The following is a 23,549-nucleotide window of genomic DNA, read 5'->3' as shown; positions in this document are numbered from 1 at the left end:
GAGTATGGATATATAACTGAAACAGTTCTGGAAATGTTTTTCTTAGTTATTCTTGTTTTTATTTTTATGTCTATTCTAAAAACTTCCATGCTTTACAATAAATTGTAATATGTTTTTCAGAGTGCCCTTGTATTCTAGAGCATCTTTAGGTAAAAGTTGAATGAATATGCATTATGAATCACTTTTTCACATCATGCATCATAATTACACATACATGGTCTCCTACTGGACCCATCTGATTTCTATTTTAAGGATAAAAAAGATAAATAGATGTAGCACTTAATCCACTGAGTTCATCATCAGTTTTATTGGCACTTCCACTACATCATCATCATTGAGACATTTCACATCATCTGGATGAAAATATGCACAAAAGAAATCACAATATGGCCACATTGTCTCTGTCCATATAAAATATGTACAAGTAAAAAAAAGACATCGTGTGAAATGAGTAAAACCATTATGTCGCCTTATCAGCAGCCAAAAACACAGATACAAAGGAGGCAATGAAAACCCCGAGTGGAACAGCTGCTGCCTTACATCATCTGATCTAGCATATGTTTTTTGTTTTTTAAATCATTGTTAATTATAGCCCTAACATTTCTCACTCTGTGCTGAAGATGCTTCAACACAGTCTGTTATTTTCCAGCAGCTCTTGTGCACAACTGTCAATTAACTGGAAATCAAGTCAATGGATTGTCTAATTAAAGGAGGGAAAATAGAGGAAAATAATCCACAGTGGTGTAGCTGCAGTTAATTCCAACTATTTCAGAGCAGAACATCTTTTCTATACAGACCACAGAAAATATTTTGTTGCAGCTTTATGATTGTCCTTGGTTTCCTGAATATAATTTTAGCATTTCTCATTTTCATCAACTTCATATGTTGCCTGTAAATCAGAAAAAGGTTACCAATTTTTTCAATTATTTTTCTGATCAGTCTCTTTAAGCTCAGTCTGAAATGAAATTATTAACACTGTGCAGGCTTCAGGCCTCGTCTTCACATTCTGATCCACTTCTGTCCACTGGGTGGCACTTATTACACAGCAGGATCTTCTGCCTCCTCATTCATACATTGACTCAGTCAGACCTGTCTGCTTGAAGGTCTCTGCCACCTGTTTGGAGTACTTCATCTTAGCTGACAGGGCCTCTAAAATATCATTCTGGTCCACAGCAGTGGCTGTCCGATAAATGAAGGTCCCCACTGACTCAAGGCCTCGCATTCCCAGATTAACCCCAAACCCTGGAGGATGAATCAGAGAGATTTGAAAATATAAATTGCAGACATTAAGACAGCTGATTTATCTCAACACATATTTGGGTAAAGAAGTGATGCTTTTCTCAGAGAAATACTTAAATTTTACACAATGTGGAGAAGCAAATCTCCGACTGTCAAAAATAAATGTATTTGTAATGGGCTGAAAAATAAAACATCTGTCATGGCCAAGCAAAATGTAACATTTTAAAAAAAAAGTAAAACTCATAAAATAAACCATATATCTGAATTTTAAAAAATGCATTTGTTCTAAAACAACCAATTTAGCCTTCAATTTTCATTAATCATTTATTCAGTTTCAGTTCATTTCCTTTCTTGTCTAATTCTGTCACTGTTCAGACTATTATTTAACTTGTCTTTTCTTCTCTCTTTTGTTATTTATTAAGAGCAGAAGTGATGGAGATGTACAATTCAAACACAACATCTGTAAAAAGGCATACAAATAAAAGTACTTTTAAATTAACAAGATTAAAAAACATAATCTTAATGACGGAGATGCATCTATGAACGATAAATATGTGATAATTATACTTGGAAAATATTTTATTTATTTATAGTTTATTTGTGGATAAATAGATATTTTTGTAAAACAAAAAGACATGAAAGTATGAATGGAAAATAAAAAACATCCGCTCTAGAGAGGATGAATTGAAGCAAAAATAGTTAACATTAATATCTTGGCTTTATACCTGTGTCGAAGTTGAGGACGCGTGCCGCTTCGCCTTCCACAATGACGGCAACGTTTTCTCCTTCTATGTAGGCGGCACTGATCCGTCTGTGTGACAACTGTATCTCAAAGAGTCGGCGGCTGCACTGCATGTGGTGAAGCGTCACATCGTTGAGACGAGGTTCAATGTCTGTCTTGTAGGCATTGAAGGATTCATGGAAAATGTTCTTCATGATCTGACCAATAAAGCAAAGGCAGTAATAAATATGTTAATCTTTGAAAACTTAAAAATAGTTGTATGGGGCCTTTGGTAGAATCTTAATTTCATCACAGGACCACTAATCCGTCTTTTATATTGATATATTTGGAGATTACTTTGAGCTGAAAACTCTATTCAAATGTGATCCCTGACAAAAAGGTAAAAATAATGCAACATTTGAATTTAAATTTGCAATAATTGAAATTACCCTTAGGAGATGATCTGAAGTATTTATAATTGCTGTGAATTTGTTCATTAATGCGTGCATTGTCCTTATGTTCTATTAATAAATTTCAATAAATCTGCAAAACACACACAAAAAATGCCAGGGAACATTTGAATTAACGATATACAAAAATAAGTTTGGAAGCTTCCTCTTGGAAGTCCCAAAAGTCAAAATTGCTAAATTGTGAATTCATTTAGCAATGAATAAAAAAAATGCATTCCTAAAAAATGTTCACAAGACAGCATCTTAAAAGTTAAAAAATACTGTATTAGATTTATTTATTTTTATTATGTTTGTGTAGTCATTTTAGGTACACATATACTGAGAGACCTTAAAATTACAAAAGAAGACAAAAAAAATCAGAGATATCCTTGTTGCATCACTAACTTTGGAAGACAAATATCCCATACTTGGGCATTTTCTTACCAAACTCTGATTACTTCAATGTTAAATGGTAGGTTCAGTATATTGTGTAAACATGCATCCAGCTATTACTCAGCTGAAGGAGTTAAATCATTTCTTCTCGAAGATGACTGCTGTTTTCTTCTTGCTCCAGATCACCAAACAGACAGACCTTTTGCCCTGTCATAGCTTCTAACACTTGCTGATGCTCAGTTATTAGTGTGCAGCTGATCTGACCGTTAGTCACCCTCTTCATTTTTATTAAAGAAAAATAAATGCGTCTGGTGACAGTGCCTTTGAATCAGCTTCACAGCATCTGTGGGTTTTGAATGACAAGTCTCTCTTCTCTCTATTTTCTCTGTTCAACTATGCTCTTCTTCGACCCATACTTATGAAGCCAACTGTTACCAAGTAACAGTGCATTTGAATGGCCACCCACATAGCAACAAGAGCTCCATGGTCGGTCTTGCTATGTACCTGAGTGAACTACCACTGCTCTGTGTGACGCAGCTGCAGGCTATGCATGATCAAAGGACCTTGACTGGACAATCAAGTGGCTTTAAAAAAAAAAATCCCCACAGTAATGTAGGTGTACCAACTAAGAACATTCTTCTCTACTTATTCAACTATATGCGGCTCTTTTTGCTAGATGAATACACATATTAGTAACCCATGTAAACAGAATACCGAGACTCAATCAAAACAAGTGAATCAAAGTACCTTTTTTCAAAAAAAAAGCTGAGAATGAATCTTAAATGCCATACTATGTCTTCACAACAGCATACAGAAACAGAAGTCTTACCAAGGAGTTTGCAGTCTGTCTGAGGTAGCGAACCATTTTGGTGTCAGAAGTGGGACAGGCGAGGGCCATGTAGCGGTTTCTGAAGGTGCCATAGATCTTCAGGTGGAAGCCAGACTTGGCTGTCGGGTTTTTGTGCTCTCGGAGAGCCTCCACTCCATAAGCAGACAGGTCAAAATAGAGACTGTGTGCACGTATCTCAGGTGTGGGCACCTACACGTAGTAAAACAGGTAATTGATTCATTTTATTCATATCAATTCAAGCCCATAAACTGCAGTCCGAGCAAAACAAACGCATTTGAAAATCATCACCTCTGTCTGCAGGCCTGCTGTCTCTTCAGAAGAGATTAAAAATAGCTCACTTTTTATTCAGCAGTTCAACCTTGTAGTTTGTAGCTTCTCATTTTCCCTCAAGAGAAAATTGATAAATGTTCTTTTCAGTGACATAAACAGCAGAAAGGCATAAAGCAGCTTTTAGAGCAGCCACTGGAGATAGAGAGGAAGGGGAATGGGAACTGGGTGGCTATGGGGAAATGGACAGTAAGGAGGACCAGGTCATATCCTGGGAGGACAATTCAATCACTACAGGAAGCAGCCAGAGAGAACAGCCAATAAAAGGCAGCCACACAGCCAGTAAGGCGGACGTGATATGAATGGTTATGGTTACATAAAAACAACAAGAGACACTTGCTTGTGTTTGCGTGTTAGTCACATTTTAGCCTGGAGCGTTTGACCTGAACCTGTTTATTTCCACAATGAAAATAATCCTACTCTTCTGTTGTCACTGTGGATGATCTATCATTAACTGAAATATAATTTGAACAATTAGCTTTCATTGACATCAGTCATCTGATGATTCAGACGGTTAAACTCTTGTTGAACTCCTAATTGTTATTCTTTTTCTTCCACTTTAATATACATAATGTTTGGTTGTCGGATTACCGTCACAATACTTCCACATTACTTGCTCCATATCTATAACTTGCCCAAGTCTTAAGAGACAGGGTCATTTAGATCCCACATTTTTTACTTTGTGCGTGGTCCAGTGGGGCCTCACTGACCCTGTGTGAGCTTTAACAGGTTGTGTTTTTTTTTTTAAGAGCAAGTCACCCAATTCTTGTCATTACTGGCAATGGACTAAAGTTTTTCTCTATTTTTTCCAAACTGACCAAAAAAAAAAAATATTCAAACTGGATGTTTTTCTTTTTTTGTGATTTTAGTTTTGTGATTTATTTTTTTGGCTCATGAAACAGAACAGTTTGCACACTGCTGGTTCAGATCCTGCTTTAGAATGGCTTTCTCAATTGGATTCTTATCTGGATCTAAATCCAATTGAGAATTGATAAGATACAAAAATTGATGTTCACAGAAGCTCTCAATCTAATATGACTAAGCTGGAGGTATTTTGCAAAAAGAAATGGGCTAAAATGTCAATCTCTACATGTATTTCAGATTAGCACCGATGCGTGCCACAGTTTCCAGTTACATTGTTTGGTCAGATCATTAACATGAGGAAGGCAAATAAAGCTGCCTTCTTTGTAGCAGGGTTTATTATTGACAAAAACAAGAACATAATATTAATTGGTTCATAGTACATGTGGTAAAATGCACGCATACAATTTTCTTTCTCAGTGTGAACATTTTATGAGAATTTAACTGTTTCCATTAACATTGTGTGGGGAGGAGGGAATTAGGCAATTTCCTGCTTACGTCGTGTTTTTCATCACTTTTATTTCAAAGATAATCCCTATGTTTTCATAGTTTCCTATGCTTTACTGTTGTTGGGTTTGAACATTTATACAATTTGTAAGCACTGACATATCTAGAGGATTTATTTAGTACCATTGATCCACTGTTTCCACAACAGGTCAGTTCAGTCCACCACTTGATATTGGAAAAGTTGAAATCAGCGGGTGGACAGACTGATGGATGTCTATGAAAAACAAAACCCAGAGTGTGGCTGCTGACCTGTCTCTGGTCTGATCTTTCTATGGTGGCATTAGCTCCGTAGGCATGGCAGGACTCCACAATGTAGTCAGAGCTGATTCCTAAAACAGAGCAGGAGTCTCCGCACGATCCGTCAGCCACCACGATGACTCGAGGCCAGTCATTGTGCGGAATCCGCTGCAGGTATTCTTCCGTAAACTAAAACACAGAATATGTCCATGATGATATACAAATATATGATACATATACAAATATATGACATACAAAGAGTCCAAACTGGGCTATTTTTAAAGACAATTTATTAAATTACAATTAATTAAATTGTCTTTTACATTCACTCAGTTTACATTAATGTACTAATGGAATTGTTTATATATGTTATATATACAGTATATACATATATATATACATATATATACATATATATATATATATATATATATATATATGTATATATATACATATATATATATAACATTGTAGTGTAGCAAGAAAAAAAAGCAAAAACAAGGATTTTGTAAACAATGTTTTCACAGCATTGTAAGAGGAAAGTGAATGTTTTTCCAGACACAAACCAATTAGATGATAGAAAAAAAACTACTAATTCCAAGATGCTAGATAATATCACCCATTTATGGGAACAAACAATTAGATGACATTGAAAAATTATAGTTAAATAAAATGCAGCATGTTAAAATTACACACATAAATCAATATTTTGTTTAAGGAAAATGTATTTTCCTTTTCTATGCATTATAGGTGATATTTATACTGTGTCTGGTGGTTTGTTTACATTTCCTCCCCCTTAGCTTGTCTAACGGATATGACTTCGCTTGTTGTGCTATCTGTTCATCTGCAGGAGGAAGCAAGTGGATTTTAATTTAATATATCAGTGAAAGCTATTTATATGAGACATATTGGTTGAGCTTGTCCTAAAAACAGAACATCCTTTGAACTGAGAGATTTATTTATTTTCTCTGGTGAATGTTTGCAACCTCTCACCAGCTTCTTTCCTGTGTTACGGAGGAAAAAGAGGCAGCCAAATGAAGTTGGAGGACAGCCAGCCAGGCTGGGAGAGAGAATAAAAAGGTTGTGGAGGGACTTTAATAGCGTACATCCAAAGAGATCTATGTCTAATCTGTTTAGACCACATTGAACAGGTACTTTAAAAGACCCCCGCCCCCAACATATTCTCGGACCTTTGAAGCATTCGCTGGGAGGGTAAAAGTATCTGTCATCAAGCCCACTGTCTTGTCTAATCAAGACGAAATGGCCGGGTTGGCAGTAGCTCTGAAAGAAGCCGCAGATTGCTGTGACCGAAAGCCCTGCTGACCTTGTCCTCCATCTTTCAAAGGTCACTGAGTCACAAGAAAGGGATGAGAGCAAACGCTGAAATAAAAAGGAAAATCTACAGGCCAAAGCCAGAGAGAAAACTAAGATTCAGCATGATTACTCTTTTTTTTTTTGGGACACATTCAAAGTTAAAAAGGGTGATAAAATAAGACCGATAGTAAATGTCAAGTTAAAATAAGGTGTACTGGAAACATGCAAAATGGAAGATTCAAAATGTACTACGCAAGTACAATGCCTTCAAAAAGTATTCATACTCCTTTGACCTTTTCACATTGTGTAAGGTTGCAACCAGAAACTTCAGTTTTTTGGGGTACATCACATGAGGATGGAGGGGATGACGTATTCAGAATGATGTGCAGAAATAGTTCTCCAGGAAGCACAGAGGTTTACACGTATCATATTCTTTTCTGTTTTAGTCTCACCTGGCCAGACCCTTTTTTGTCCACATATTTTACACAACTTGTGACAAATTTTCAATGAGACATCTGGGTTTTTAACAATCACTTTGTTCTTACCACCATTTCATAAAGGCCCAATTTCATAGCTGTCCTGTCAATTCTTCCAACCTCCTGCTTTTCCCTACAGCTGCTCCAGCTGTGCCATTTCTTAGAACATTTATTGTCTTAATTATACTTTATGAAATGTTCAGAACGTGGTATAATGTTCCAGAACATGGTAGCCGGTGTGTTCCTTCATTTTCATGATGCTGTTTTTTTTTTCCGTTTCTCTAACAAACATTTAAGACCTTCACAGAGCATTGGACTTTATACTGAAATTACTGTGTGAATCACACACATGCAACTATTTAGATAACTTGAAATATACTGCTCAAAAAAATAAAGGGAACACTTTAAGTGTGAAACACCTGTTTAAGTGTTCCCTTTATTTTTTGAGCAGTGTATATTAGAGTAAAAAGGGATGATTAGAAATAAATGCCACATTATTTTGTTTTGTATTTGTAAATAACTGAAAATCATTAATCCCTTCCTTTCCACTTTGCAATTAAGCTTTGCTTTTTGCTTGTCCATCACATAAAATCCCAATAGAAATACTCTAAAGTTGTTGTAAGCTTTCTTGTGAAAAATGTAGGGGTCTAAATACTGTTTTAACAATTGTAACATGTGAAGGTTATTTTAAGGCAGGCCAAAAATAGTCGCTGCACCCGTAATAATTGTTGCTGTCTCTGAGCAATTACAGCTTCTCTAACAGTTTTTATCTCAGGTGGCTACCTGAGCTGCAGCTGTAAGTGTCTTGTTATTTCATCATTATACTGTATTGAAAGCTGAAGCAGAGCTGAAAAATGCCGTAATTTCAGCAGCCAGAACACACTGAGCAATTTGATTTGGATGCACGAGAAAATAATCTTCTGTTGGAAAATAAATCCTTTGGAATCAAAATAGGATTAAATTCGAAATCCACTTGTTTGATGCCGTAAAGTGTCGGGGTGGAGACTTGTTTAAGCTAATTCTGTCATTTGCTTTTCACTGACCTACTAAATGTTGAAAAGGGTTGTTTTTAGGTCAGTTTATATAACGTGATTTCAGCTGAGTGGATTCTTCCAGTTTAGGATTACAGTGGAGTGCAAGAAAGAGATTTGCTCAGGGCCTGGTTTGTCCGGTGTGAATTTGAGAAACTGATCAATAGGAAGACAACGTTTACCATGACAACTTACGTACAAGCAACTAAAAAGAAGTTTTTGGAGAAGAAAACATGTCAGAGTTGTAGAGGGATTTAAGTCGATATCAGCTTTGTTCTGCCTGGATCAAGAGCCTGAGGATGCTGTTTCCACTGAGAGCCCTTATGGAGGGAGAATCACTTAAGTTTTGTTACTGACAAAGTAAACCACAATTGACTTGGTGTATATTTCCAGGAGGACTATACTGGTGAGTTTTAACATAAACTGACACAAGGATGGGAAAGAAAACTGAATTTAGGCAATGAAGCTTATGTAGCCATTTGTTTAATTTTTTTTCTTTACATTTTAGTCAATATATATGAGTATTATTTATACATGTTCCACAGCTTGAGGCACAATTGGTCAAATTCCAATCAGTTTTCAAAATGAAGTTAATTAATTTACATAAGTTCTAATTTTATTGTTAATCTGTTATGTCTCTGTATTATTAAAACATAAAACAAATCAGTTCCTTATTTATTATACATCTTCACTGAAATTAAGTATTTATACTTGGAAATCTGACTGTAGCATTTTGTAGTGTCGGTAAACAGGCTAAAGATACAAATTAAAATTAATGCTTTAGACAAACCCCTCTTTTTGGCTACAAGTTTTATGACTTAAATTTTCTCAAGTGATATATTTAGAGCTAAACACCCAGTAGCAGCCCTACCATTCCCTGCTGGAACCATGGTTATTCTCAATGGTTATGAGAATAATTCTGAATCTTAAACTTTAATTAAAATTTGAACGAATACAAACCATGTTTAAATAATGTAACTTTTAGTGAAAGCGAACTAATATGCTTTTTTGATGGTGATTATAACTTTATTTCTAATATTTAAATCACTCAAATTCATTTTACAGTGGAGTTTATATTTTTTCTCAATATTAATTTACTTAAATCACATTGTTTTTGCGTATGCTTGTGTCTAACTTTAAAAAAATAAATTTAAAAAAGCAACCTTAGTTCCCAGCTGCACTTTGATCTCCACCTTCTGCTTCTTCTGCTCCAGGATGCTCAGCAGATACTCCTGAAACACGCCTATTCTAGTGAAGAAGTGCTCATTGTGCCAGCAGCCCTCCATGTTATCAAAGTCCACTCCGAGTCCCAGTAGAAACTTCACACTGCGAGGATCCAGGGCGATCTGCTGGGGCCGGCAGAGCAGCGCGGTCCGGTACCTCTCGTCCAACACGGTCAGCTTCAGCACCTTCCCGGAGCGGACAGCGACCAGCGCCGCCGTCAGCCCTACGGGACCCGAGCCCACGACAAGCACCGAGATCCGTGCACGCCATTGCCTGAAGCCGTCGAGGCTGACTTTCACCACCACGTACAGGGCCACTACCACCAAAGTGCTGAGAGCCGTGTCGAAGGCGAGAGCTCCGTACTTTTCCTCGGCGGTTTCCCCGATTCCACCAACTCCAGCGTTTTCTGGCTGCAACCCGTTCATATCGCAGGGAGGGAGAAACGGGTTGACTGGGGGGTTCCAGGTCTTTTCAGATGACTAACCAGCCGTCCATATTAAGGCATTCATTGTAAGAGAAGAGATGACTTTGCATCCGTGCACACTCAACCCGAGCGGCCGCGGCTCTAACACAGACCTCCTCTCAGCTGTGCAGCATGACTTCCTCCGTCTGCCTCGCTCCCTTTCTCTCTCCCAGGCATTAAAGTGTGCGTCCAGGGAGCGTCAGCAGGAAAAAGAAATGTTCTTTTTTTTTTTCCTGAAGGTGCCCGGACTTTAGAAAGGGAGCTTAAACCATGCTGTGGGCACGCATATGACGCTGACTGGTGTGCTCTGACTTTACTCTGTGGGAAATTATTGATTTACTTTTTACTAAAACAAGAGAGCCCAGATCGGACTCTCTTTCTTTAAGACAGACACATGCTCTTATGGGAACCTAAAAAAAAAAAAAAAAAAAAGTTCAAATGTCTTAAATGTTTGAGTGGGAAACTTCAAAATCTAATCTGTCTTTTGTGTTACATATATCTTGTGTAGCTGCAAAAACGCATACAAATCTTTGAAGCAAGTCTAATAAAACATATGTTCCTGTAACCTGGCTGTATAAGTACCCATAAGCTAATATGTCATTTTATGATTTCAGCATTTTGTCTTTGTGGTAGCTGCTTTAGAATGTGACATCTTGAACTGGCTACATTTGCCCATTCTATCTTGTGAAAATTCTCAAAATGATCAGATTTTGAGGTTTTTTCTTTTTTAGTTCAGACCTCTGTGTTGGCTATTCCAAAAATATCTTCACAGTTGGGACAGTCTTTACATTCATCTTTCCTTCTATCCTGACTAGTCTGCCAGTTCCTGCTTCTCCAAAACATCCCCATAGCATGATGCTTCCACCACCATGCTTCATTATAGAAACGGTATTGGCATGGTGATGCCAGTACCTCCAAACATGATGTTTCTAATAATCTCCGGACTCCAGATGGGGCACCATGTGCCTTATACAGTATATTAAGGATTTTCTTTTTTCGTCTAGTCGTTTTACACTTTGTGTGTAGAATTTTGAGAAAAGAGATTCATTTAATACAATCGGAAATAAGGCAGTAACACGGGAAAATGTGGGAAAAAGTGAAGCGCTGTGAATACTTTCATGATGCACTATATCTCATGTCAAGCTATTAAATGATGTATCTACTTGTCGTTTCTAATTCTTTTAAACTGTGATGTACAAACGTTTTATATCCACTGTAACTTTAATACAGCAGCAACATCACAAAAAGACAGTATCCTCAAACATATTTCAGCTTGTTGGTATTTCTGAATTTTTAGTGTTCACTGAGTTTGTCTCAAATTACTGGTGAATGAATAAAAAAAGGATATGTAAAAGGATAACTATGGTGACAGGCTTGGACAAACATCTCGCCCTTCTTTCATTTCTCCTGGATCCATCTGCGTCATATAGATTTCCATTTCATTCCATCCCTGTTAATCATTGTCAGCATCTAATCCTGCCTGCAGCCTTAGCACCGTTTTCTCTTTTCATTTACCTTCACTTTCGTCTCCTCTTATTTCAAGAAGCTGTGACAATGAAGACATGTCACCATGGTGACAGCTAATCAAAAGACGAGGCCAAATTTGTATGAAGAGATGTTTCTTTCCCCTTGAGGTGTGGCTGTTAAGAACATTGACACACTGCGGTTAATGCATCATCAGTCATATATTTGCTTTACTTTTTATATCCGTCTTTATCCACTTTGGTACTTGGGCATTTCTGTGGACGACCCTTGTGAGGGCCTCATTAAAAATATTATCCAAATTCACACTTTAAAATGTTAATCATGGTTATTATTTTTTAAAAATCTGGTCTCTCTCTAGTGACTTTCCTTGACCGGTAAGCTCTGCTAATACATTTTATATTTCGAAGGTGCGTATGAACCTGAATACAAGTCAAAGTGTTTACACAGGTGTATTTGTTTCTGACTGGAAAGGGCTTGGTTTTATAAATCCATTTACATTGCCAATGATCCGAATAGGAAGCGAGGGTGAGATAGACAAAGAAGGGAGGCATGCTGGTGTGACACCCTACACCTCCACCAGTAATTGGTTTTCACCTCCACTCAGGTGCTTGGCAACTATCACACTGCCTGGTCATTTGACATGAAAAGAGCAGTGAAGCTCTAATTGCAGTTTTTTTTGTAAAAAAAATATAAAAAAAACCCTGCTAGCAGGCAGACTAATAAGGCTTTTTCAGAAAACATTAACAAATGTTAACATGTGTATTGATAGTTCACATCAATACACATGATGTGAAATATGGTTAAGGGGTAATTTAATACCACTAATGATCAACATGCTAACATAAACTGTTTTTAATTCAAGTAAAATGATGTTTATAAATTTGAAATACAACATGAATGCCTAACACAATCTCATCTAAAGGTTGGTTAATTTGTAAAGCATCTGAATGAACTTACAGAAAACAATTAAATCAGCATGTTTATCTCTTATTTCCCATCATGACATATGCAGTTGCATGATAATTACAGAGAAAATGTCACGAATCCTGAGGATTTAAATTTAAGTGCATCAAGAAGATCCCTAGCACAGCTTCCTGTGCCTGAACAAAAAAAAGGTCAGAGAGCAGGTTTGGATCAGTCTGCCCCCATCTCAGTTCCAGAAGGGTTTGGTACAGACCTGAGGTCATCAGACACACACACAAAAAAAATACTAAACTCTCACAACATAATGAATACAAACCCTCTTTGTCCTTTTTGTTCACATCCACCCAGAGGGCCACAGGCAACAGACCAGGTCTAGACCTCCAATTAGTTCTGGAGAGGGTTTGTTTTTTTATCCCTTAATAATGTGACCAAATTGGATTAAATAGAAAATGGCAATATAAAGACAGTAAGGTGAAACAGTGAGCTGAGTTTCAATGATACACAAAAGCACATTCAGAAATAATATGTACCAATTTTATTATTTCCCAACATCAGTAGGTTTAAAATCAAACCTAACTGGATGTTAATGACCCCAAACACACATCAAAAGTGGCGTTTGAAGAGGTAAAGACAGTTAAAAAATGCTTTTGGAAAACCCTGACCTGAACTTAATTTGCTTTATCTATGCTTTAAGGCCTGGTCAGTGCCAGAAAACCAACAGATTTAAATGAGCTTTAGAATACCTTTAAGTAGACAAGTCAAATGATGACCCAGAAGTACACCAGAACTCGCTTGACAACTACAAAATAGATTGCGGTCTCGTTTGACAAATGACTTTTGACCAAATAGAAGAGATGAATAATCTGTTATCTATACTTTTAGTCTTTGGTGGGCTTTAAAAAGAAATTGAATAGGGCACCCAATTTCTTTTTTAAAATGTATTGAAATTATACACTGTTATCGGTCCACTCTGGAAAAAAAACAAAACATGTGTGGCATTCAAGCCCACGATGAATATATGGAAGTCTCTGACAACCAGATGTAACAATTAACTATATGTATATGGCAATCGCAATATATCATCTTTAAATATACCTGTAAAGTGTATTGCTTTTTGTAGTTATCCCAATATTTGGATTTCATTCAATATTTTTCTGTTTCCTACCTTAATAACATACTGTAGTTCCACTGTTTGTTATACAAAGAAAGCATGCAATGCACAACTTCCCAATATATGAAAGGTAACAAAGAGAGGCTTTATCTTCCAGTGAACTGCACTTTGAATTAGACATTTCAAGGCCTTACCTAGAACATGGATAACAGTGACACAACAGATTAGATTAGGGGGAAAAGAAAACTAACAATAAAAAACATTTAGCTTACTCTAAGTCAAGGCTGGGTGGGCAAAAACCTTCACAGATGAATGCACTGACCTCAGATAAGGCAGTTTATTTATGTCAAATACTTATCCACTGTGACTGCTAAAGGAAATGTGGTTCCGCCCGTAGTTTGACTTCAAGAGGAAAGGAGTCGACTCAAGAGCAGAAAAAATCCAACACCAGCTCCTTGTATTTGCAATGCCAGCTGTCAACCTGCCCAGATGAACCTCTGGTTACGTGTCCAGAACTGACAGACTGTAACTGCAATGACGTGGTCTGAGGCAGCCAAGAACATACTATCACAAGAAGCAGATCCCATCGCCATGGTTACGTAGAGTAATAAGGTCAGCATTTGACGTCGGACGTTACCATCTGAACTACTAAAGGGCTTTTATAAGCACTCAGTCGTAGCAAAAATTAACTTTCTGCTTGAATAACTACATTTTTCATAATCATCCTAAAAACTGAAAAATATAACAGTGTTCTTTAATTATATTTACATTTAGTTGAAGTGTTACTCATGAATTCCCCGGTAGTAGAGCAGCTTGCTGTAGAGAGTCCTTTATTGTTCCTATAGTCACATGAATCATATTGACTAAACAGACATTGGTGACTAAAAATAGTCCCATTCAGAAGCTCTGCTGCAGAGGACAAGTGAAAATCTTGGCAATTTAAAATCAGAACGTAACTCAAAAAGGAATTTTATTTGCAGTGCATACAAACAAAACTGTTCTCTCACTCAGAAGGTGAAGTTATACTCTGACTGGGTTTCATATTTGTTCAAAGTGTACACAGAGATTAACCAACAGAAAGTATCACGTTTAATATTTTTTATTATCTCAAAGTGTAATAAAACTTACACCACTTTCATTTAGCTTTACAAGTTACCATTTGTATACCACCACATGAAAACGTCCAAGTGAAAACATAAGTTGCACAACATTTACATACTATCTTCTCATTGTAAAAAGGAAAAAAAAAAGTTGCATACAAAATAAGCATGTGTTATGTTTGGTACATTTTAAAACTGGCATAATTCTGCCTATGTGTTGTTGACCTTTACTTGCCCAAATCATGTTTTAACTGATGCGTTTTCAATAAAGAAATACGCTTAAGATTGTTAAGTTAAATTGAAAGTTTCTCAAATATTTTCTTGTCAGGTACATTGTCATGTTAGAGAGCGTTGTACTCCACACACTTTGATGGAACAGTTGAGAAGTGTTTCTGGCAGATAGTCATTAGTCTCTTCAGACCCTGTAAGAAAGACACAAAAATGTTGGGAAAAAAAAGTATAATGTCTAATTTTGGGCCATGTTAATCTTTCAGAACAAGGAACGAGCAATGCTATAGTTACTAAGAATGCATAAGCTTTATTATGTTTAAAAGAAGAGTCATTTTTTTAGTGTATAAACTAAAATATAACTAAAAAGTAATAGTTAACTCAATTTTAACTCAATTTTAACTAAATTCAGTTTATTTATATTATGCCAATTCACCCCAAATGCAGTCTAAAGACACTTTACAACACAAACTATACAGTTAAGATAGAAAGAATCAAACGCAATTTCTTATATACTAATTATATCCAAATAATAGAGCAATACCGTTACGTTCAGCTTATTAAGCCAATATGATAAAAGTTTTCTAAGGGAACCCATCTGAAGGCATCGAGCAATCCCTCACCTGGAATGCAGAGACAGTGAACAACTGATTGCATTTTATTATAAAGCAAGAAATATTTCAAAATAAATCATTTCTGAGCTTAAATCATCATTCCTGATTTATTTTATATCAGTAGCACTTTGGTACTGAAGCCTTGCTCCAAACAATTACGTGCTGAAGCTCAAAATTATTATCAAAACTATTTATCTTTATTCAGCCCTAAATTCAGCTTAGGCTCATGATGCATTCGAGTACCGAGAAACCAGGAAGTCAAAATGAGTCTGCTCAAGTATTTTTGTTTACTGTTAACAGCAGATTGTCATCTGTTATTGAATTTCAACAACCATGTCCCAAACAAGACTTTTTTTAGGCTGTGATAAACATCAGAGTTATTTTAAAACTGACATTTACCAACACGAGGTCACTGTGGTACTGCACTAAAAGAAACAAACTGAATGCTGTGCTTTGTGCACAAAAACTCTGTAGCTTTAACGCACAGTAAAATATCAGCAACAGATATATTGTTTTAACAAGAGTTACAACATTCTGCCCCAAAATAAAGCTAACTAAGGAGATTAACAACACGTCACCAGGGACAGCAATATGTAACTGTAGTCTCCTATAAACTGACATTTTGCTACAGTTGCCCATGTTTTCATGCAGCAAAATTTGTAGGGCAGATTTAAACGTTTTCCTCTCAGTTTTGAAATGATTTACTGATCATTTGGCCCATAGCACACATTATTTTAATTATTCTCCAGGTAGTCACATGCAAACAAAGCTGAATAAGTCTTTTTATTTCCACTTTGAGTGTCATTCTAATAGCATAAAATCTAAATTTCTATAATTAATTAACAAAACAATTTTCCAACTTCTGCTTACATAAATAGATTATAAATATTTAAAGACAGTAAACAACCACAGGTCTTGTGAATTGAGTTTCACTCAGAACCAATCACTGTAGGACATTCCTATTCATATTCACAACTGAATAATTGTATAATTTATTTAACAAAAAAAACACTAAACCAAAATATAGATGCTGTGAGAAAACCGTTGATTCAGTAGTCCTTTACCTTGTCTTATGAATGTCACCTTGTTTCTCTCCATAAGTATTATTAATGTTTAGCATGTTAACTGAAGCCCTTGAAGAGTTTTAATGGTCTAAAATGTTGAGTGTTTCGTAATCTCTCTGACTTACAGCCAGTCAGACCTCAGGGTGAACTTGCAGTAGTGTTCATGTACTGTATGTACCTGAGACTAGAACTGTCTGTAAAGTAATCAGTTTGCTCTGCGCTGGTCTGAGATCTCTGTTCTCTGAAATGTGAAGTGTTGAAAACTTGACAACATGGGAAGGGAAAGTGGTGGAGTGGAGTCGATTGACTGCTTTAAAATGAGAAATGACTTCATGTCCGATAAAAAGAGCCGTTTCATGGTTGACGTCTGGTGCTTTCTGTTTATGAAATATCCAATACGAGAGGGAAATAATATCAATTGTCAAGAGGCAATATGTCCTCTAAAGTTAATATTTTATGTATGTAACACAAGCTCATTAGTTCAAAGGTAAAGTTCTGGGTGAAAAATTGGAATGACACAGAACAAATATCGAACACATGGAGAGGTATGTGCAAAAAACCAATGAAAGCCAAGGCACCAATTATAAAGGTGTAATTACCAAAGTATTGTACAGAATAATATGATTGGTAGACTCAATGAGAAGTTCACAAAGAAGTCATGATGCTAAATGCTTCAGATGGCTTTTGAAGCCATAAAACAAAAGGTGAAAAAAAACTAATTTCACTATAAATCAATCACAACCAAGTGCCTTTTATAAGATTTCTGTCAAAAGTCTAATCAAAAGTGTTGTTCAAGAGCCTAAGAGCACCCACAGAGAGCTTTAGAAAGACGTAGAAATAGCAGGGGCATTTTTTTCCCTCATGAAATCAATAAAATAATCCAATCAAAAAACAACGGTCTCCATGGACACTTACTGCAAAGAAAAAATAGAACATGGTGCAAATGTACATTGTTTAAACTGTGCTGTAGATGATTTTGAAAAGCCAGTGAAATTATAGGAGAACACTGACAGGTTAGATAAAGCCAAAAATAAACTTCGTGGACGTAATTGCTTACAGCATGCTCGATTGTATATCTCCATGCAAAAAGTAAAGGTGGGAACATTGTGAAACATGCAGTCTTACAGCATATAGTACTGACAAACCTCATACAAATGTCTTGAAGCTGTCATTACTAAGACAGGTTATCTTAAAGTATATAACAAAATTCTCAGAGTGCATTTCTTTCTTATTCCTTTTATTTTTTTACCTATACCTTCATTTTGGGAATTACTTTACTCACCTGAATATATTTTCTCTGTGTTTCATCATTAAGAACATGGGCAACATGTTTGGAGAAGATCTTTTCTCGTCCAGTACGGGCATGGATACCCACCATGGTCACACCAATAGGCCAGGGAGCATTACCAATAGCCATCTGTAGGTATGCATCATTAGCCTGCAATGAAAATTGGTTGTTAAAACATGCAGTCATTCATATACAGTAGTCAAAATAAATGTGAACTGCTAACTTACCTGAACATATTCCCTCTCCAGCATGAACTTAATAATGTCTGTGATCGACTCTTTAATATCAGAAGGTAAATTCTGAAATAAAAAAAATAAAAATAAAGACAGAAAAATTATTCCACCTGTCATATAAGCTCAGAAGAGTCTGATTTTAATATTTTATTTTAAAAAGCAGTACCTTCTTCCTGAGCTTCTTGAAGAGGGGCTCAAGGTAAGACTCAGTCTGTGAATGTGTTGCACTGGCGAGCTTTCCCTGAACGCTGCGCTTCACGTGGTCCTCTCGGCTGTTCAGATCTTTGGCCCAAACACCAAGAAGAAACTACAACACCAAATGCAATCTGTTTGAAAACAACTCTAAACTCACTAGGACTATCACATTTATAGAAGTTCTCATCAAGACAGTAGGAGCAGGTACGTTTTAACACTACATAAGAAGTAAAAAGGCTATATTCTTAGTAATGTGGCATAAAACATAACATAGCTAACATAAAACAACCGCTTAAGTTACAAACAATTTAGATAAGATTTCTTACATGACTATGAAAACAAATAGTGTTTTATACAGTGGTAACGAGTGAACAAGACAAACTTCAAAATAAAGTCACAGCATTATATAACTTCAAGCAAAGCTAAGTAAAACATGTTTAGTTGCAGACTCAAACTGGAAAAATTAGGTAGTAGTTCTTCACTTTTAAATAAATGAGCACAGAACCATGTATTGCTTTATGTGTAAACTGTTTGATAACTTTTCTATGTAAAAGAAAAATGTGGTCTATTAATTAACAGTGTTAATTTCATGCACATTAATCTTGCCCCTTTTTCCAGATCCAGGACTATAGCAGAGATCTTAGACAGGGATTAGGTGAGCTTTACAACATGTCCTACAGCTGAGTCTTATAATTAAGTTAAATTGATAATTGAATTCCAATTGAACATGTATTAAGGAGGTGGATTAAGACGATATAGTGAATCAAACTGTGGAAATATTATCCAACAGCTCCCTCTAGACAAAAATAGGAGTCTTTTTTTTACCTTACCTTTAAAAATTTGGCAATGACGTCCTGATCTCCACTGTCATCGCCCGTGCCCAAGGTTTTCCCAAGAGCCTATGATCGAATTTGAATAATATGACAATATATTGTTTTTTTTACTCTGGTTAACAAAACAACATTGTATAGTAATTAATTCATAAAAAAGAAATACATAAGCTCATAAAATGTAATTTGAATGAAAGAGTCACTGAAATTATTTTATTCCTCCTACACTTTCATAAGTATTATACCTCAAGCTCTTCTATGGTGGTGTTTTCTTCATGAACTTTCAGGTCGTGTTGTGTGTCTGGTTCCCCTGACTCTGTTCCTCCAACGATCTCATTCAGGTACTGCTGGTCGATCTTGTCCATGGCAGCTTTCAGGTCATTCCTCAAACCCTGGAAATGGTGAAAAAACAAAAACATATCAGAGTAGTGACCAAATCTAAAATAAATTCAATACTAGGCACAGAGTGGGGTTATTTTGGAGCTTTCTAGAATTTTAGAACAATAGTGGTACTGCTTCCGTTTCCTAAATATTTTACCTTGTTTACTTCTGGGGTTAAGATCTCAATTTTCCGGAGTCTCTGAAAAGCGTCATAATCAGATTCTCCAAACAATCGGATTGGTTCTCCTCGCTCTCGAAGTCGTCGAATTACCTGCACAAATAGAGCAACGGACAAAGTTTAAGAGCAAGAGTACTGAAAGGTAGGAAATTATGCTATTCTGACTGACTGACTGACCTCCTGTCGTGACAGAGTCATTGGCAGCTTCTCCTCTGTCAATTCAAGCTCCAACACTGGATTAGCTGAAGTGGACGGCTCATTTTCTTCTGCTTTATCAAGCTTCAGGACAGCATGGATGAACAGAAATGTGTTGATTACTGAATGACGCTGGGTAACACTGATAAATTCATCATAGGGAAAGTTTGTTCTCTTCCAACAAATGCAAAAAAAAAATTAATTAATTTAACAAATTGATTAACAAATATGTGCAAAAAGTGTTATTGTTATGTCGGCTCAAATGAAGACTGTCCTAAATTAATTCAAATTCACTTCGGCATATTAACCTCACACAGCCACAACAGTTCAACAGAGCGCATCGCAGAGGTTTCCTTGGGCTTTTCACATTGGCCACATTACATTTGCAAACTTCAATGTAATTTAGTGAGATTTTATGTGACAGAACACCACAATACATATTTGTGAAGAGAAAGGAAAATGATATGCAGTTTTAAGATTTTGTGTTAGTTTTTTTTTTTTGCTCTCTTTGCTGTGATCCCCCTAAATATATAATAAATAATAGGCTGATCAAATAAGCAGCTTAGAGGCAACATGTATCTTTTAATCTACATGCAAAACATGGTAGAGCACTACACACCCCATAGAACATGCTGTTCCCATGGGGAAACATGATAGTGGCAGCATGATGCTTTGGAAATATTCTTCTTCCACTGGCAAGCAGAACAGAAATAAAACACAAAAGATTAAGATTATGGAGGAGATTTGACCTGCAGGGCAAGGAACCTAAACATAAAGCTTATATCAAAATATATGAATGAATCACAATGGACCAGTCATGGTACAAATATACATCCAACTAATAGTCTGTGGAAACGGGCAAAAATTAATATTCATAGAAAACAAGTGCATGGTAAAATTTTCAGATTTTTATTTATGAATGTTTCTGAAACTTTAGGTCATTTTCCTTTCTGTTTATTCTACATTTTATTGGTGTTTCACATAAAATCAAAAAAAAACACATTGAAATTTGTGGGCTATGTGATGTGAAAAACCTCAGGGGTTATGAAAACATTTGCAATGGATTGTTTATCAAATATTTAAATTAAAGACTTTCACTATGACATTGTTTGCACACTCAAAATCCAAATTGAAACTAAAGCAAATTTAGTGTAAAGTGGGAAAATGAAAACTAAAAGAAGATATCAAATCATGCATTAATGCACACATGCATTGCAGCCTTTCAGATTGTGGTTTTAGATGCACAGTCGAAAAGACCAACTATAAAATGGTAACAAGACGTTTCCCAAGAAAATACAAACTAAATATAATCCATTGTTACATTAAGAAAACAATGAGTTTTGTGTTTTGAATTCTGGGGAAACAATTTTGAAGGGATGGCAAAAATAACAAATAATTCTTAAGGCCACTTGTAGTTGGTCTAAAATTCCATCTTTTTAAAAATAATTTGCATAATAAAAGCAAAGCTTGACCAGATAACTGTTTGTTTTAAACCAATATTCCATATTAAAATACAAAATCAGGCTGTGTCCCATCTAAGCTTTGTTTCTTCCTTCCCTTATCTACTTACTTTCTAACAAATAGTTTTGTAACTTTAACAATTTTAGACAAAACCTGAATGTCTTGAATTAAAACATCCAGAAAACAATTACTAATTTACAGTTTCTTTTAATCCCCAGTAACCAAAGAAGATGCCAAGGAAGATGAAGCTTTTGGGACACAGTGTTTTTATCTTTTCATCATGCATTCTGTTTGCTACTTTCACTGAGCAATCCCATACCTGGCTCTTAGGAGTCTCTGTCTGAACCTACAGGTGCAGGCAGCAGAGGTAGGTTGCAGAAAAACAACACAGTGAACACAACACTAATGCAGACCTGAACAGACGTTCGTGGCCTTGGTTTGGTTTCTAGAGAATGTAATAATAATAATAATAACCTTTATTTAACCAGATAAAAAAACTCATTGAGAGCTACAGTCTCTTTTTCAAGAGGGACCTGGTGAGATGGCAGCACTGTTTACAAGTATAAATATTTACACTAAGTAAGTAATGTAGAATTTTACAGCAATGCTCGAGACAAAATTGATAAAATTACTCAAATGTGTCAGCATGTGAAAGTAAACACGGTCAAAAAATATGCTAAAATGTTTACCTTGTATCCGCATCTCTTAAAGTACTCCTCTTTTTCCTTCCGTACGAGATCAGCCCTTTTAAAGCATTTTCTGGATTCCTGGAAAAAGATCAGTTATTACTTAAAGGACTATCCATACAGGTGTAAATGAAAACACTCATCACAGGGTAACCCTACAGAGTCAAGACAACTCAACTAATCTTTTTTTATTTACATTCATAGCATGCAATTAGATAATAAATAGAAAATGTCGCCTTTGCAGAACTTTACAAGTAACAAAAAAAACAACAAAAAAACAAAAATGTGTTTATTTTACTATCATAGTTTATGCTTAGAATAATATAAACAGACAGTAGAGTGAGATTATAATAGTGACATTTTCGGCTCATTGAAGATTATTAGAACACTTCTCAAACTAACTTTTTCTTTCGCCTAAAGGTGAAACTTTTGTCGTCAAACTGAGTTTGACGACATAAAATTGAAAAGCTGATTAAGAAACCTGATTCATGTTAAATCTTTAACTGAATGATACACTAACAAAAGATAACTATAGATCTTTCAAAAACACCCATGATTGTATTTCTTTACATATAATCATAAATATTACTTGCAATTGCAGCAGAGTAGCGAATATTGATAATTATGACACAAATAAAGCCTAAGCTAACGTCGCAACACCGCATGTAGTTTTGATAAAACTATTTTAAATTTACAAAACAATGCTAATCATATTTTGGTATAAGTAAATACTCGGAAACAGGTTTATGTTAAAGCGTATAGCGTTTGAATGTTTTTTTTTAAACATGTAAGATACCTATTGCAGTACTGGTGGGGTATGTATTGATAGATCTGACATTAAAAAAACGACCTTTCTAGAAAGAAGCTAGCTTAATTAGCGCTAGCTAACAAAAGCTAGGCTAATATTAAACTAAACTTAGAAAATACTAATATCTCCTAATACTCACATCAACAAGCTGTTTTTCCTCCAGAAGTTTCCTCTTTCTTGCTATTTCGGCTTTTAGTATATCCATTTTGTTTTTACGGAGAGCTTCTTCTTTTTTGATGTTCTTCTTCGTCTTCTTCTTCTTCCTGCTTCGCAGCGGTTGGCAAGCAACTTTTAGGTGCATTACCGCCACCGTCTGAAGTGGAGTATGGCTGAAACTATTTTCTATCATAATAAAGAATGTCATTTTCTTTCATTAATTTAACATTTACTCGTATTTTCAAGAACATTTGTAACTTATACTCCTCTACTATGTGTATATTTAATATACACATATATAATAATACACGCTCTACAAACTCACAATAATCTGTACATGTTTGTTGAACGTTTTAAGTGTGTGCTACTTACATATCGGGAACCAAATCTCATCCTTGATATGGTCTCATATTCTTTCTTGATTATACAACTTTTTCTAAGCTGCCTCACCTTCAGTTGAGTACTATAAAAATATCAGGACTGAACTTCTTCAGGATATAGACAGGTTTTCTTAACATAT

At 35.7% G+C, this 23,549-nt stretch overlaps 2 protein-coding genes across 3 annotated transcripts; both read right to left on the bottom strand.

Moving 5' to 3' along the window:
* Nucleotides 1–283: 283 nt before the first annotated feature.
* Nucleotides 284–11,686, bottom strand: LOC114150413 (uncharacterized). The gene is made up of 5 exons (XM_028026799.1): nt 9,569–11,686; nt 5,597–5,773; nt 3,632–3,841; nt 1,965–2,178; nt 284–1,242 (listed from the first exon to the last, which is right to left on the bottom strand). The coding sequence occupies exons 1-5, from the start codon at nt 10,052–10,054 to the stop codon at nt 1,064–1,066; spliced, it is 1,266 nt and encodes a 421-aa protein (XP_027882600.1). The 5' UTR covers nt 10,055–11,686; the 3' UTR covers nt 284–1,063.
* A 2,864-nt stretch (nt 11,687–14,550) lies between these two features.
* Nucleotides 14,551–23,168, bottom strand: prpf18 (PRP18 pre-mRNA processing factor 18 homolog (yeast)). 2 transcript variants are annotated; one of them, XM_028001773.1, is made up of 11 exons: nt 23,013–23,168; nt 22,069–22,146; nt 21,699–21,725; nt 19,901–20,002; nt 19,703–19,816; nt 19,410–19,556; nt 19,165–19,233; nt 18,306–18,446; nt 18,134–18,205; nt 17,901–18,056; nt 14,551–15,134 (listed from the first exon to the last, which is right to left on the bottom strand). In XM_028001773.1, the coding sequence occupies exons 1-11, from the start codon at nt 23,076–23,078 to the stop codon at nt 15,054–15,056; spliced, it is 1,053 nt and encodes a 350-aa protein (XP_027857574.1). In that variant the 5' UTR covers nt 23,079–23,168; the 3' UTR covers nt 14,551–15,053. The 2 variants fall into 2 exon arrangements, with proteins under 2 accessions (XP_027857574.1, XP_027857583.1); XM_028001782.1 differs by lacking the exon at nt 21,699–21,725 and having other exon boundaries at nt 23,013–23,167.
* Between the last annotated feature and the right edge of the window lie 381 nt (nt 23,169–23,549).

The sequence above is a fragment of the Xiphophorus couchianus genome, chromosome 2, assembly GCF_001444195.1.
Source record: "Xiphophorus couchianus chromosome 2, X_couchianus-1.0, whole genome shotgun sequence".
In the NCBI taxonomy this organism is placed as follows: domain Eukaryota; kingdom Metazoa; phylum Chordata; class Actinopteri; order Cyprinodontiformes; family Poeciliidae; genus Xiphophorus; species Xiphophorus couchianus.
The sequence above is the reverse complement of the archived record's forward strand: the minus strand, read 5'-3'. Positions and strand labels throughout refer to the sequence as shown.